The sequence below is a fragment of the Corvus moneduloides genome, chromosome 1 (assembly GCF_009650955.1).
Source record: "Corvus moneduloides isolate bCorMon1 chromosome 1, bCorMon1.pri, whole genome shotgun sequence".
NCBI lineage: Eukaryota > Metazoa > Chordata > Aves > Passeriformes > Corvidae > Corvus > Corvus moneduloides.
In genome coordinates this window covers 110,425,330-110,438,136 of record NC_045476.1, presented here as the reverse complement: position 1 = coordinate 110,438,136, position 12,807 = coordinate 110,425,330, and the positions used below count along the sequence as shown (strand labels likewise).

Here is a 12,807-nt window from a genome sequence, read left to right as displayed (position 1 = left end):
TGAGTTTTGTTCTAAATAAGGAGATACTCCGAGAAATTCTGTTTTGTTTGTCTGAAAAATCTCCAGTGCGACTAAGTGCTTTATTTAATTACTGTCACTTGTGTAAATGTACAATTTTGATTAAAGTTTTCATGTTTCCTGTCAGAAAAAAAGATATTGTTAAAAAAATTAGTAGTAGTTCAGGTTTAACTTATCAGCAGAGTTTGCTTGTGTACACAGTTTAATAATTTTATTTTGTCACCATTGAAAATCACGATCATAATAATTCCTGTTACAAATACCATAGAAATGAGTATTGCTAAGCCAAGGATCATTTCATTCTCAAAAATAAGTGTTTGTTTACTGTATACATTGTCCAACAAAGTGAAAATAAAGCCTGTGCCTAGTCTCTCTGAAATGGTGAAATACTAATAACGTGTTGTTACGCCTATAATGTGCAATTTAATAAGCAACTGTAAAATTACCTTTTTATCAAGTTTGTTTTACAGTTTTTCCTTTGATTCTCTAATGATTCTCTGTTAACCCAATTTATGCCTCATCAATTTGCATAGAAAGTAGATACTCTTTCTTTAATTATTCCTGTGTTACAGATATCCCTTTGTATAGGTCTGCACGAAGACCATAATATTTAGCTCTGAGACTCTGAATGGTTGGTGTAACATGCTGTTCTCTGCATTGGAATTTTAATGATTCACTGTAGTTTATCTGATGAACTTCAAACATGCTGTAGGTGGGAACCAGGAGATGGTGTGCTAAAACTTTATTTCCACAGCCTTGTTTATCTACTGTAATTTATAGCCCAGATCACCTAAGGCTGTGAGGGTGTTCACGTATGAATTGTGGCTTCCCTCTCACCAGTGCAAATACAAAACATAAGGTAGGAGACATCCGGTCAGTTCAAAATAGAAGGAAACAAATCTGAATCTTCTAACAGAGTAAATTTAAACTGTACTTGGCTCTGCTGCCTTTCAGATTGTTCGTTCCATCTGTATGTTCTACAGGGTCCAGTCATCTTTATCTGTATTGTCCCCTGAGAGGAGGTACCAGGATGATTTCACTGCTAGACTCCACTGGGTATCTAGCAGATGTGTTTCTAGTAAAAGGGATTCTGCCCTGTCTCCCTGGTATTGCTGTAGAAACTCAAGTGGTAAAATCTGATTGTAGGGGTATTACCAGAAACTTGTTTTCAAAATGCATGAAATGGAGCATTAGAGCAGGCCGGTGGTTTGGATGATGTAGAAGAGTGGGAGGTCTGTAGCAGGCACAAATGGGAATTGAAGGTTTATACAGTGAAGAGTTGTTGCTCTTGTTGCAGGTGTTTTGAAGGAAAGCTGCTGATCGATTTTGATGTGTTGGAGATGAGGAGCGCATGTCTTGAACCTGAGCTCTTGCCAATCAGACCTGTTCTAGTGGCTGGCTCCAAGTGAGGTGGAGCAGAGGCACAAGGCTGAGTTCTCTCTGGATTTTCTGAGTCATTTCTCAAGACTGGGAACAGAGAACTCTCTGAAGCAGGCAGGGCCCCTTTGTTTCCCTCTCCTGTATGGAGTGTGGGCCCTTAAGAAACTAGTTTGATACTTGGTTTTACAAAAAACAGAGGGCACCTTTTTTTTGTGGTGTTCAGTTTCATGCTCTGTTCTTCAAGTCCAACTTACGTATTTGTATTTTCCCTACACAGTTTTTGTGTTCTCTTTAGTAACAGTCTCTTTGACTAGAAGGTCTGAGAGGCTCCTCTGGCTATTCCTGCCTCAAAACTTCTAAGTTAGACTTTCTGGTCTCAAAGAAACCCATTTCCCTTGTCTGAATCCAGTGCTGGTTCACAAGCTGGGATTTCCAGCAGGTGGTGTGCGACTACCCAAATCCTGTGTTCAGACTCTTAAGCATCTGAGGATCACTCTTCCCAAGTTTCCAAGAAGAGAAGAAAAAAATGATCATTCCATAAACAACTGTAACCAAAGCTAGCCCTGTATTTAGCTGTACATTTTGGCAGGCCGTGCTGGGCTGGGTGGGAATGAAGAGTTTATGGATGTATCCAGTGGCAGTAGGGATGGCTTTGGTCACTGAAACCTGTCAGTGTCGCACGAGTCTGAGCATAGTCTGTGTTCAGGGCTGAACATAACCTGCTGAAACAAGAGTCCTACACATTTAAATAAAAGTCCACACAAGTCTGCTGTCTAGATGATCAACTCCTTGTCAGGTTTTTTCTACTGTGTTGATTCTTACTTGTGTTGCAAAACTAAACCATCTGTGAATTTAAGGGAAATATTTTACAGTATTTGAATTGTAGTGTCAGGACAAGGGTGAATGGCTTCAAACTGAGAGAGGGCAGGTTTAGATCAGTGATTAGGAAAAAATTCTTTACTATGAGGGTGGTGAGGCATGGGAACAGGTTGGCAAAAGAAGCTGTGGATGCCCCATCCCTGGAAGTGTTCACTGCCAGGTTGGATGGGGCCCTGAGTAACCTGGTCTAGTGGGTGGCATCCCTGCACATGGCAGAGGACTTGGAACTAGATGATCCCTAAGGTCTCTTCCTGCCCAGGCCATTCTGTGAAATTGTTCAGCTTATATGAATGCTTGCCAACTTTGAAATTTTTATTTCTGGAAAATGTAGGTGCATAAACCCAGAGATTATTTATAGACAGCTTCTCTGTCTTGCTTCTTACTCTGGATGCTTCTCTGTAAGCAAAAGAACGGAGATTTTTGGAGATGTTTTGAGTTTATTAAAATTAAAGCTTGATACTATTTACAAGCATCTTGTCTTATTTTACTGAAAGACTCTGACAGCACTGTTGTACTGTACCATGAATGCAAAGTTTTCGGGAAAAACTAGACTATAGGGGGTATATTTGTTTTTAATACTGATGTTTTGCACAAAATGGCATATGTCATAAACATTACTGGTTTGAGAGCCAAACTGTTTTCACTAAGAAAAGTGGAGTGTATCCTGTTCCTAGTTTGAAATGTGAAGGAGTTGAATGTCATTTTTTACCATATAATAATTTAAGGAATGAACTGCAATTAGTTATTCATTATATTCTTTAATTCCAAAGACATTGGCTAACTTCCCGTTGGGGAAAAAATTGTTCTGAAATAATTTTCCGGTACAATAATAATTCAAGCATATCTGGTAGATAAATCACTTTGTTAACTGGAATGTATAGGTGCAAGATTGAGACTAATAATCTGGTTTAATCTACAGTGTGTCTGTATTGCCGTAATGGATTTATTACTTCTTGACAGTTGAAGGATCTATTTTATTGAAAAGAATTATTTATGTTTGTGTTAGGTACAGGGTAGGGTGTACTAACTGCAGGTATGTATTTGAGCTGTGATTTTTGAGTATCAATGGTAGTAGGTAGTGTTTTGTGTCGTTGGAATGGGTCTTTCCAAAGCAGTATCAATGCTCTTAGATTGCTAAAATTGCTAAAACCCATGCTGAGTTGTCAGACAGAACTGGCATAAAGAAAAGTAAACTTTGGGTGGAGCCTTAAAACTCCCAAGGTGTTTATTAGTTACTTCTCAGAAGCATCTCATTTCTGCAGTTGCCAGGAGGGCTCCAGGTGCTTTGTCAGTGTTTGTCATACAGCTTAGACCAGGCAGTAATTCTGGTTGTTTACTATAATTGACTAAAGATGCAAAATGCTTATAGTATAGCAAATCAGTAACAGCATTGATACGTCACTCAAGTCTATTTGATTTTTTTAAATTATTTTCTTTTAAGGAGTAAGTTTTTTTTAAAAACTTACTTGAATAACTGTCAGGAAGAAACACTTTTTGAAGCCACTGTCTGGGGCTCTAGTCTACTTTTTGTGCTTGCCTGTGTTCTGCATGATTGCAAGATTAGGAGTATGGTTGGTTATCTTTTGTGCAGTATAAAATGCTGTTGCTTCTGTATAAATATATCAAGTGGTTTGGGGTTTTTTTAGCAATACTTTTTTTTTTGCTTTGCTCTTGCATTTTGCTAGGCAGTTTTTATCTTCTCAAAACGAACAGCTGTGCTTTAATGACTCTTTAAAACTGAAAGCAAGTTGTATTCTTACTATATTCTACAGTATAGCCTTTTAAAAAGAACAGCCATGGAATGCTGATAATGACTGGTTAAAGGCACTAAACAGCTTGGAATGCCATTTTCGCTTGGGTTTATTAATTTTATGGTATGGAATCCTTAAAACCTTTTATTGCAAACACATTAAGTTCACGTAGTTAATGGAAAGTAAAAACACTCATACTTTTCTTAAAAAAATGCCTTGCTTATTGTTTCTTGGGTCATTTTTAATAGATCACATAAGCAATGCTAAACATGTTAAATACATATTCACTATACTATCTATAAAACTTTTTCCACAGATTACACCACCTCCCTCACTGTCGGACCCGCTTAAGGAACTATTTAAACAACAGGAGGTTGTAAGGATGAAACTACGTTTACAGCACAGTATTGAAAGGGTGAGACTAATTTATTTTTTTATTTCCCAAATTTAAGCTTTAGGATGTTTTTCAATGAACAGACTACATTTTTTTGAATCCAACAGTGTTCAGAAGTACTTCTAATCTTCTTTCTATCCAAATTTATGAATTGGAACTTGTAACAGGGGAAAAAATTGTTTGGACAGTTGTTAGCAAAATGCTGAAGTTGGTAAGATGGAGCAATTAACAGGAAAAAGCTGCTGAGTTGTGTCCCTGATTTATCCTAGAGGCAGTGGGAAGGAAGCTTCACACTGTAGTTTGGAAAGGTAATGATTGTTGTAGACTTCAGAACCAGATTGACTGAGTTAAAAGAATTGAAGACATGGTAAATTCTGTATAGAGGGAAGACGTGTGGCTCTAAGATTAAAACATGTTTTGCAATATTCAGCTCAGAAACTGCCTAAAATTATATTAGAACTACATCTGTAGGCATCACTGAGTTTCAGCACAGAAATAGAGAAAATATTCCTGGTTTAGGAGTATTCTTCATTTTTAAGTTGCCCTTTTTCCTTGGTAACCTAGCTTTAGATGCCAGTATTGTGAACCAGATTGCTTGTGGGCACAGGCAGGACCCCTTTCTGACAGGGATGTGTCTTGTGGATTTCCACGTAGTTATACAAAGAGCTGCCTCATCAAACCCAGTGTGATGCTTTTTCAACTGACAGTTTCAGTGTGACTTAACAAACCCAGCTGAGGGAGGGGTTTTACTGGAATTTAGTATTTCAGTGTGTAAAGCTAGGTATAAAATAAGCACAAAGACTGTAAACATGGTTCAAGTTCTGACTGAAAATAAATCAGTTGCAGCTAAAAATATGATGGCCATGGTGAGGGAGGTGATTCTGTCCCTCTGCTCCGCTCTGGTGAGACCCCACCTGCAGTGCTGCATCCAACTCTGGGGTCCCCAGCAGACGAGGGGCATGGACCTGTTGGAGTGAGTCCACAGGAGGGCCACAAACATGCTCAGAGGGCTGGACCGCCTCTCCTGTGGAGACAGGCTGAGAGAGCGGGGGCTGTTCAGCCTGGAGAAGAGTAGGCTCCAGGGAGACCTCATTGGGGCATTTCCATGTTTAAAGGGGCTTATATAAAAGAGGGAAAGTGACTTTTAACACAGGCAAATAGTGTTAGGACAAGGGGAGATACAGTTGTAAACCAAAGGAGGAGAGATTTAGATTAGATATTAGGAAGAAATTCCTCACTGTGAGGGTGGTGAGGCACTGGAACAGGTTGCCCAGGGAAGCTGTGGATGCCCCATTCCCTGGCAGTGTTCAAGGCCAGGCTGTGTGGGGCCCTGAGCAGCCTGGTCTAGTTGGAGGTGTTCTTGACCACAGCACGGGGATTGGAACAAGATGGTCTTTAAGGTCCCTTCCAACCCAGAGTCTATGATTCTAACCAAAGGAAAGGTGCTCCTTTTCCTGTTTTCTGAAAAACAGGAAATACAAGATAATGTTTTAATCCACCTTCTTTTATTCTGATAAAAATTAGAGCTATTATATTGCAGAGCAGTAAACACATACAAATATTATTCTATGTCTTTAAAAATTATGCATATTTATAGTTATTTTGGTCATGTAGGCTTTTTTCTCATTTTCAAATGAAATCCACTTTATACAACTGTAAGTCAAGCTTTGTCAAGTGAGTTACATTTTTCTTGTCTCAGTTTAGGAAAGAATATCTATGCAGCTGTGAATTTAGAGAGTTACTGCATGTTGTTTTAAAAAAATTATCCTGCAAATGATCTTTCTGCTGCATTTTGCTTGGCCATTGTGCCTAGAGTAAAAGTCTTCATACAGTCAACACTCACAAACCTATATCCCAACCCTGTGCTCCTTCTACCTTTCATCTTTCACCACTCTCATTAACTAGAACTTGCCTCAGTAAGTGGGAACATTCAGCCATCAGTGGAGGCTGGGGCTAAGCAGAAGGTGTTTTCAGTTCTGACATCCATGGGACACGCTTTGCATCATTGAATTGAAATTTTGAATTTGATTAGAAGAGCAACCCTTCCTACATTCAGCAGCCCATTTCTCACACTGTTCAAAAGTGTAAGCCCTAGAAAGAAATTTTTAAATTTGTGGGCATTTTTATGAATGCTTGACTTACTAAATGTTTATTTATATGTTGGTATCTTAATTAGGAAAAGCTTATTGTCTCTAATGAGCAAGAGGTTCTACGTGTTCACTACCGAGCAGCGAGGACCTTGGCTAATCAAACTCTGCCCTTCAGTGCCTGCACTGTGCTGCTGGATGCTGAGGTGTACAACGTGCCTCTGGATGCTCAGGTAAAGATTTGTCCTTCATAGCTTCAGACAAAAAGGTCTGGCTAGCCTGACTCAAGCATTCAGAGAGAAATCTGTTCCCATAGCAAAATTGTCATTGATTTGCTTGGAATGAAGATTTTGCTCCCTATAGGTTGTTACTTATATTGGGGCCCAAATGGGTGTACAGTAATAGGAGGATATATCATTTTTCTGTTTTGTATTGTGTCTGGTTTTGTTTCACCTCCAGGAATTACGAGATGGATAAAATAAGGACATTCTTCTGCTGATTTTGTTATAAAAACAGTTTTTAGTCATAAACAGAATGTGTTTTTGAAGTTTACAAATATAGCTTAAACATGAACAAAGAAATTACCAGCATAGAAGATCATTTCTATCAGTAATCCAAATAATTGGAATGCAGTAGTGTGGGAAGTGATGAAATTGGTTTATGAAATTTGGAAATGTTTTGTGGACATATCCACATTATACTTTCCTCCTCTGTGTAAGGCAGTCACTAGAACTGTTCCATAAAAAATAGATGAGCAACAGTGAAATGTTGAATGCTACCAGAAGAAATAACTTTTTTCAAAATGACTTCAGGCTCATGACTTCATGATTTTCTTGTGCCATGTTATTTACGTGTTCAATGTGGGTATTTAGTCCTGATTAAAACACAAAATAAGCAATGTGCTTCACAATCTGTGTATGTTGTGTGGACTATCCCTCAAAAGTTGGCTGCAGCTGTACCTCTAAGAGAAAATAATCTCATGGTGTCAGTATTTTGTGGACAGTTTTTCCAACTAACAGACATGGAACCAGCATTTGACACCTGCTTCAGTGACTCTGAGCAGCACATAATGAAAGGAGGAATTGTTGATGTTTTGGGTGTAACAAGTGCAGATGCATTGGATGCTGGGCATTTTAAAATGAAACACATACATTTCCAACATATGGGAGATTTTCCATTAGTTCTGGAGCTCCTTATAGAATTATTACAACTTTCATTGTTTCTTCAGTCAGTTACTACATTTTTCCCAGTCTTTAAAAAACTAGAGCTATGCCCAGTGAGGTGATTGAGCAGATGATAGTTTATGGAGACTGTATTGTTGTCTCATTTTAAGCTTCATACAGATAAATTTTTAAACCATCATTTCCTTAGTAAATCTAACTGATGGAGCAAAACCAAGATTTTTCTCTTCCAAAGTCCTTTGTTTTATTTCTGCCCTGATTTATAGGCCTTGAGCTTTTTAGAAATGAGAAGTACATGAGTTGTGCCTTTAACTGCATTTTTGTAGTTAACATTTTACAGTTCATTTTAAGTGAGCTGATTCTGTATTTGAATTTTGTGAAACAAAAGGAATCTTTTCTGGGGGAGAAGTCGAGGTGTTGGGTGTGCTCCCCAAGTATTGCCTTTTTTTTTGACCATCTATATAATAACAAGAGCAGTAATAAAATGCCTCTCCTTTCCCCTCACTACTTCAACAGCTTTGTGTTTCAGTCTGTGGTAATTTTTCTTAGGAAACTACATTACATATAATGCTGAGCAAATTATTAAATAAATTTTTAATGCAATTGAATTCAGTGTTTTATACTACCAGCTTGATGGTTTGATTTAAATTTGTTTAATGGGAAGAATGTAGATGCATTAGAAAATACTGTCTTGTAATGCATTCTGCCATTAGCAAATACTGATTTTGTTCTCTAGAAAGGCCAATCTTTGCACATTTGATTGGGCTTCTTTTTGTTCCTGCTGCTACAGTGTACAAATTCCTGCAGTGTCTTCTCCCTAAGAGAGTAACAACAGCTTGCTGTATTTAGTGGTTATTATTTAAATGTTATATTGGCATAGTCTGGCTTTAGGACTATGTATAGAGTATATCTAGTTTATCACAGTGGGCAGATGTGACATTCCAAATTCTTACGAAATAGTTGGAATTTTAAAAAAAACCAGCTATTTCATTAAGCAGGACGTAAGACAGGTCTGCTCACTTTGTTTTAATCTCCTTTTGGGGATTGTGATGGTAAAAAAGAGGGTTTTTTATTGCATTCAATACTTGTGTAGTTGGTTAAATCAGGCTGCTTAAGTTTTCCTTTATTAATGTTTTTACTTTTCCCTGAGGGATATTGATTTAATTTTAAATTTTAAAGATTAAAAAGAGAGACAGTAATTTTGTGGAAGGATCTGCCTTTTATTAGTTAAGACTTTAAGGTATAAATCTTTAAGCCTCCCACTCTAAATTTCAGAACCAGAGCACAGTAAATAGCTTGAGGAAATCTGAAAATACCCATTTTTAGTGAGCAGCTGATTTGCAGTGGAAGTGTTGGTCAACATTTCTACTTTTATATACCTTTGTACTTTGAATCTGTTTCTCTGTCAGAAGTAGTGTTTGTGGGATTGTTTATGTCCCACAGAGGAGGTTTTGTGTTTTAAAGGATGTTTAAGATTGAATTATCAAGTTGGAATAAATTTTTGGTTTTTGCAGACTGATGACAGCAAAACATCGGTGAGGGACCGATTTAATGCAAGGCAGTTCATGTCATGGCTACAGGACGTTGATGATAAGTTTGACAAATTAAAGGTACATTCCTTTGTCTTTCCACTTTAAAAAAACAAACAAATCTAATGAAGATGAGATTAATAAATAGTAGATTTGTGTGCGGTATCATGGGCTGTTGTGGAGGTAACAGAAAGGAAGGTCTATCAGTATTAAAAAAAACTAACTTTTGTTGCCATGTAGTGTAACGGCATAGTCTGCACGTTTCTAAATACACGCTGGGGGAATTACTTACTATCACCAGGGAGGCTGTTAGACGTATTTCCTCTGTTCAAACTTGTTGCAATAATATTTTTTTCAAATATTTCAATAACTTCTTTCTCAATTTCAAACCAGACGTGCCTTTTGATGAGGCAGCAGCATGAAGCAGCAGCGCTGAATGCAGTGCAGAGACTGGAGTGGCAGCTTAAACTGCAAGAGCTTGATCCTGCTACGTACAAATCTATCAGCATTTATGAAATCCAGGAGTTTTATGTTCCTCTTGTTGATGTTAATGACGACTTTGAATTGACGCCCATATGACAACCAGCACCGTCTGGCTCGCCCCTCCCCGTGGACAGCTAGAGACTGAGGTGCAGTGATGCACAAAGGTATTTTTCTTTTGAGACAGAGCACTTAATTCTGTGGAATACCACCTTTCTCAATAATTCAGGTGTTCCTACAGAGAAGTGTGGCACAGACTCTTGCTCAAACACAGAAGATGGATGCGAACTTTAAGTCTGGATTTGCAGTAACTGCTGTTATCTGTATTTTAAAATTGCCTGTAGCTTTAGAGCTTATTGCTGAAAAAGATGACAAAACCTGGTGAGTTGACAGCGCTGGAAGCTGTTAATAACTAAAACATCCACCAAAAAGCAAATTATACTTAAAATCTGCTATAAAGCTTTGTATTATGAAACTCCTGTAACAGTTGAACTCCCACAGAAAAATGATGAGAGCCTGTGGAAGAAAATGTAAGATTTGGAGGAAAATAGTCAATTAATCTTATTATGTTTTGTAAATTACTGTACAGATTTCTTTTTGGAAAAAGATGTAATATTGTCTTCATTTTTAAATAATTTATTTTATACATATTGTGCAAATGTAAATAGTCTTGTAATTAATGTTCAAACCTGTATAAAATAGATATTTTAACTGTAAAATTGTTTTTGTCTAATGTTTATTGGGCCAAAGTTGTCGTTTTTATTAAGTGTAGTGTGTTCCTGGTTGGCAGTTCCTTTTTGTATGGCATGCGTTTGATTTAGCTGCGTGTTTCATCACCATAACTGTAAAAGGATTGAACTGTATTGCATGCTCCACAGGACTCTGAACTCCTTCCCTTTAATAACTGATACCTAAACTATTGTAATATTTACAAAATCATACTTCATATTAGTCTGCTGTTGTAATGCCATACCTATGACTTCCTATACTGAAAATATTTTTGTGTAAGACAAAAAAAACCCTTTTGCTCTTATATGGTGGTCTCGTAGTAGAGCCTATTTTTTCCAACAAAATGCCTTTGAATTAAAATTCTTAAATTGTATATTGTCTATTTTAATATTAATCTATGGAAGGGATATGTAAATAGTTGTAAATATAATATTTAATAAATTTTATTGGTCATGTTATTAGTTGGAATTTCTTAATATTGGAACACTTGGTACATCAAACCTTAGCATTCCTGGAATATCTAAGGAGGCTCAATGGAAAAGTTAAAAAAAATTCCCCATGTTGTGAAATGTAATGCTTTTTTTATTCTTAGTACTGTTAATGAGGAGACAGTTAATTATTTATTAGTAGGAGGTTACAGATATTCATGAAAAAGATTTGTTACCCTCCAGGCCATAAATTATTCAAGAATGGTTGGGATCTGATGTCTGTGAAATTATTTCTGAAAGAAATGGGGCTTGGGCAGGAGACCTGGTTACTCAGAGTAAGAGATATAAAATCCTTGGTTTGAATGGATTTTTCAGGTGAGCTACCGCAGGGAACTTATTCCTTGTGCTTTTGTGAATGTCCAGGGGGCATTTCCTGGCGCAGAGGCCAAATGGGCAGTGAACAAGAGACACTGTGGACAGCAGGCTCCTTCCGTCTGCACATCACTGCTAGTGCCAGTTTAGAATAAATAGTAACTCAAGCACGGTAATACCAATTAGTATGTAGTTCCTGCCCTGTAACTTTTTTTCACTTTTAATTTGTTAGGTATCTGCAGAAGGAGAAGTTGTTCCTGCTTTTATTGCAGCAATATCTTCCTGACCTCGTTCAGAATTGAAACTGTTGAGGAAAAAGCGACAACGTAGCTGTAAAATCTTGAAATGCTGCAGAAATCTGTATTATATGCTTGAAAAGATGAGGAGATACGGATAAAGTTGCAAGGTGTTAACTAGTAAGTGGGTACAAGTTACTTCTGTCAGATACTTACTAGAGTAGTAAAAAGTAACAGCCATGGCTGGAAGCGGAGAAGGATGAGGTAATTAAGAGCCTAGCAAACAGAACAGAAAAGATAAACTGGGCTGCAGAAGTCTTGGCTGTGTTAGAAAAGAAGTGTGTGACAAAAATACTTGGGATGCAGGAGACAAGAAAAATATTTTGGCAGTATCTTGTAAGGATAGCTGAAGACAGATGTTTCTTAGCATTAGCCTGTGTCTTTTTTGTAAGGAGAGAAGGTTTTCCGGTGTCAGGGTCTGTGTAACCGAGTTTTTTCAATTGCAACTTCTTAGTAAAAGTTTTATTGCTCCACATATTTCAGTCCCACAGATAATGATCTCTTGGCTTCTCTGATATTTGTTGTGGTCTTTTTTCCTTTTTTTTTCTTTTTTTTTTTTCTTCCCCGAGTTTACTCTGTGGTATGATGCCTCGTGTTGTTCAAGGACACCGTGCTGTGGATTTCCCCCAACAGAGCGGCGGGAGCTGGGAAGAAGGGATGAGACGCAATACGGTAGTAACTCGTTGGCGCAATGGCCCTGCTTCCCTCGCCGGGGTCTAGCTGTCTCCTGGGTAGCCCGAGGGCTGCTCTGAGTTTCTGGGTACCGAGCCAGGATCCTCCTGTGTTTTTCTTCTAGGGACCAAACTTGTTACCTTGGTTCCTTGGAGCTTGGCACGTGGGAGGATAAAGCCGCCGCCCAGCCGTGGTCCTGGGAGAGGCTGTCCGGAAGCCCGGAGTCCCTTCCCATCGGAGGCGGCCCCTGCCCTCCCCCGGGCGCCTGCACCTTCTCAACTTTCGGGGAAGTTAATCGCGTTTCCCGCTGGCGCTTCCAGCGGCGCTGCCCCACGGTTCCCTTTCTCCCGCCCTGCCCGCTCCTCCCGCCCCGGCTTCCCCGGGCTGCCTGTCCTGCCCACAGGACCCCCGAGTTTCTCTCTGCTCGCACTCGGCTTGCGGGGGAATGTTCCGCCGTCCTCCCCTGAAGAAGCCCCTCCGGATGCAGTCTCCTGGCCTTACCCCCCAGTCCCGTCCCGCTAGGCACGGTCCGGCGGCAGCTCCCATCCACCGGCCCCTGCCTCCGCCTCCTCCTCCTCCTCCTCCTCCTCCCGCCCGGCTCCGCGCAGCCG

The 12,807-nt window shown here is 39.0% G+C and overlaps 1 protein-coding gene and 1 long non-coding RNA gene across 3 annotated transcripts in view; one reads left to right on the top strand and one right to left on the bottom strand.

Moving 5' to 3' along the window:
• Positions 1-10,886, top strand: part of ANKRD12 (ankyrin repeat domain 12) — a 59,595-nt gene extending 48,709 nt beyond the window's left edge. For both annotated transcript variants that reach the window (XM_032122049.1, XM_032122057.1), the window contains 4 exons: positions 4,345-4,443; positions 6,599-6,742; positions 9,205-9,300; positions 9,613-10,886. In XM_032122049.1, coding sequence (XP_031977940.1) covers positions 4,345-4,443; positions 6,599-6,742; positions 9,205-9,300; positions 9,613-9,798 — 525 coding nt within the window. In that variant the 3' untranslated portion in view covers positions 9,799-10,886. The remainder of the gene's footprint in view (positions 1-4,344; positions 4,444-6,598; positions 6,743-9,204; positions 9,301-9,612) is intronic.
• Positions 10,887-10,992: 106 nt separating this feature from the next.
• On the bottom strand, positions 10,993-12,749 carry LOC116450056. The gene is made up of 2 exons (XR_004242646.1): positions 12,698-12,749; positions 10,993-12,168 (listed from the first exon to the last, which is right to left on the bottom strand). It is a non-coding gene; the product is annotated as an uncharacterized LOC116450056 (long non-coding RNA).
• Positions 12,750-12,807: the final 58 nt, after the last annotated feature.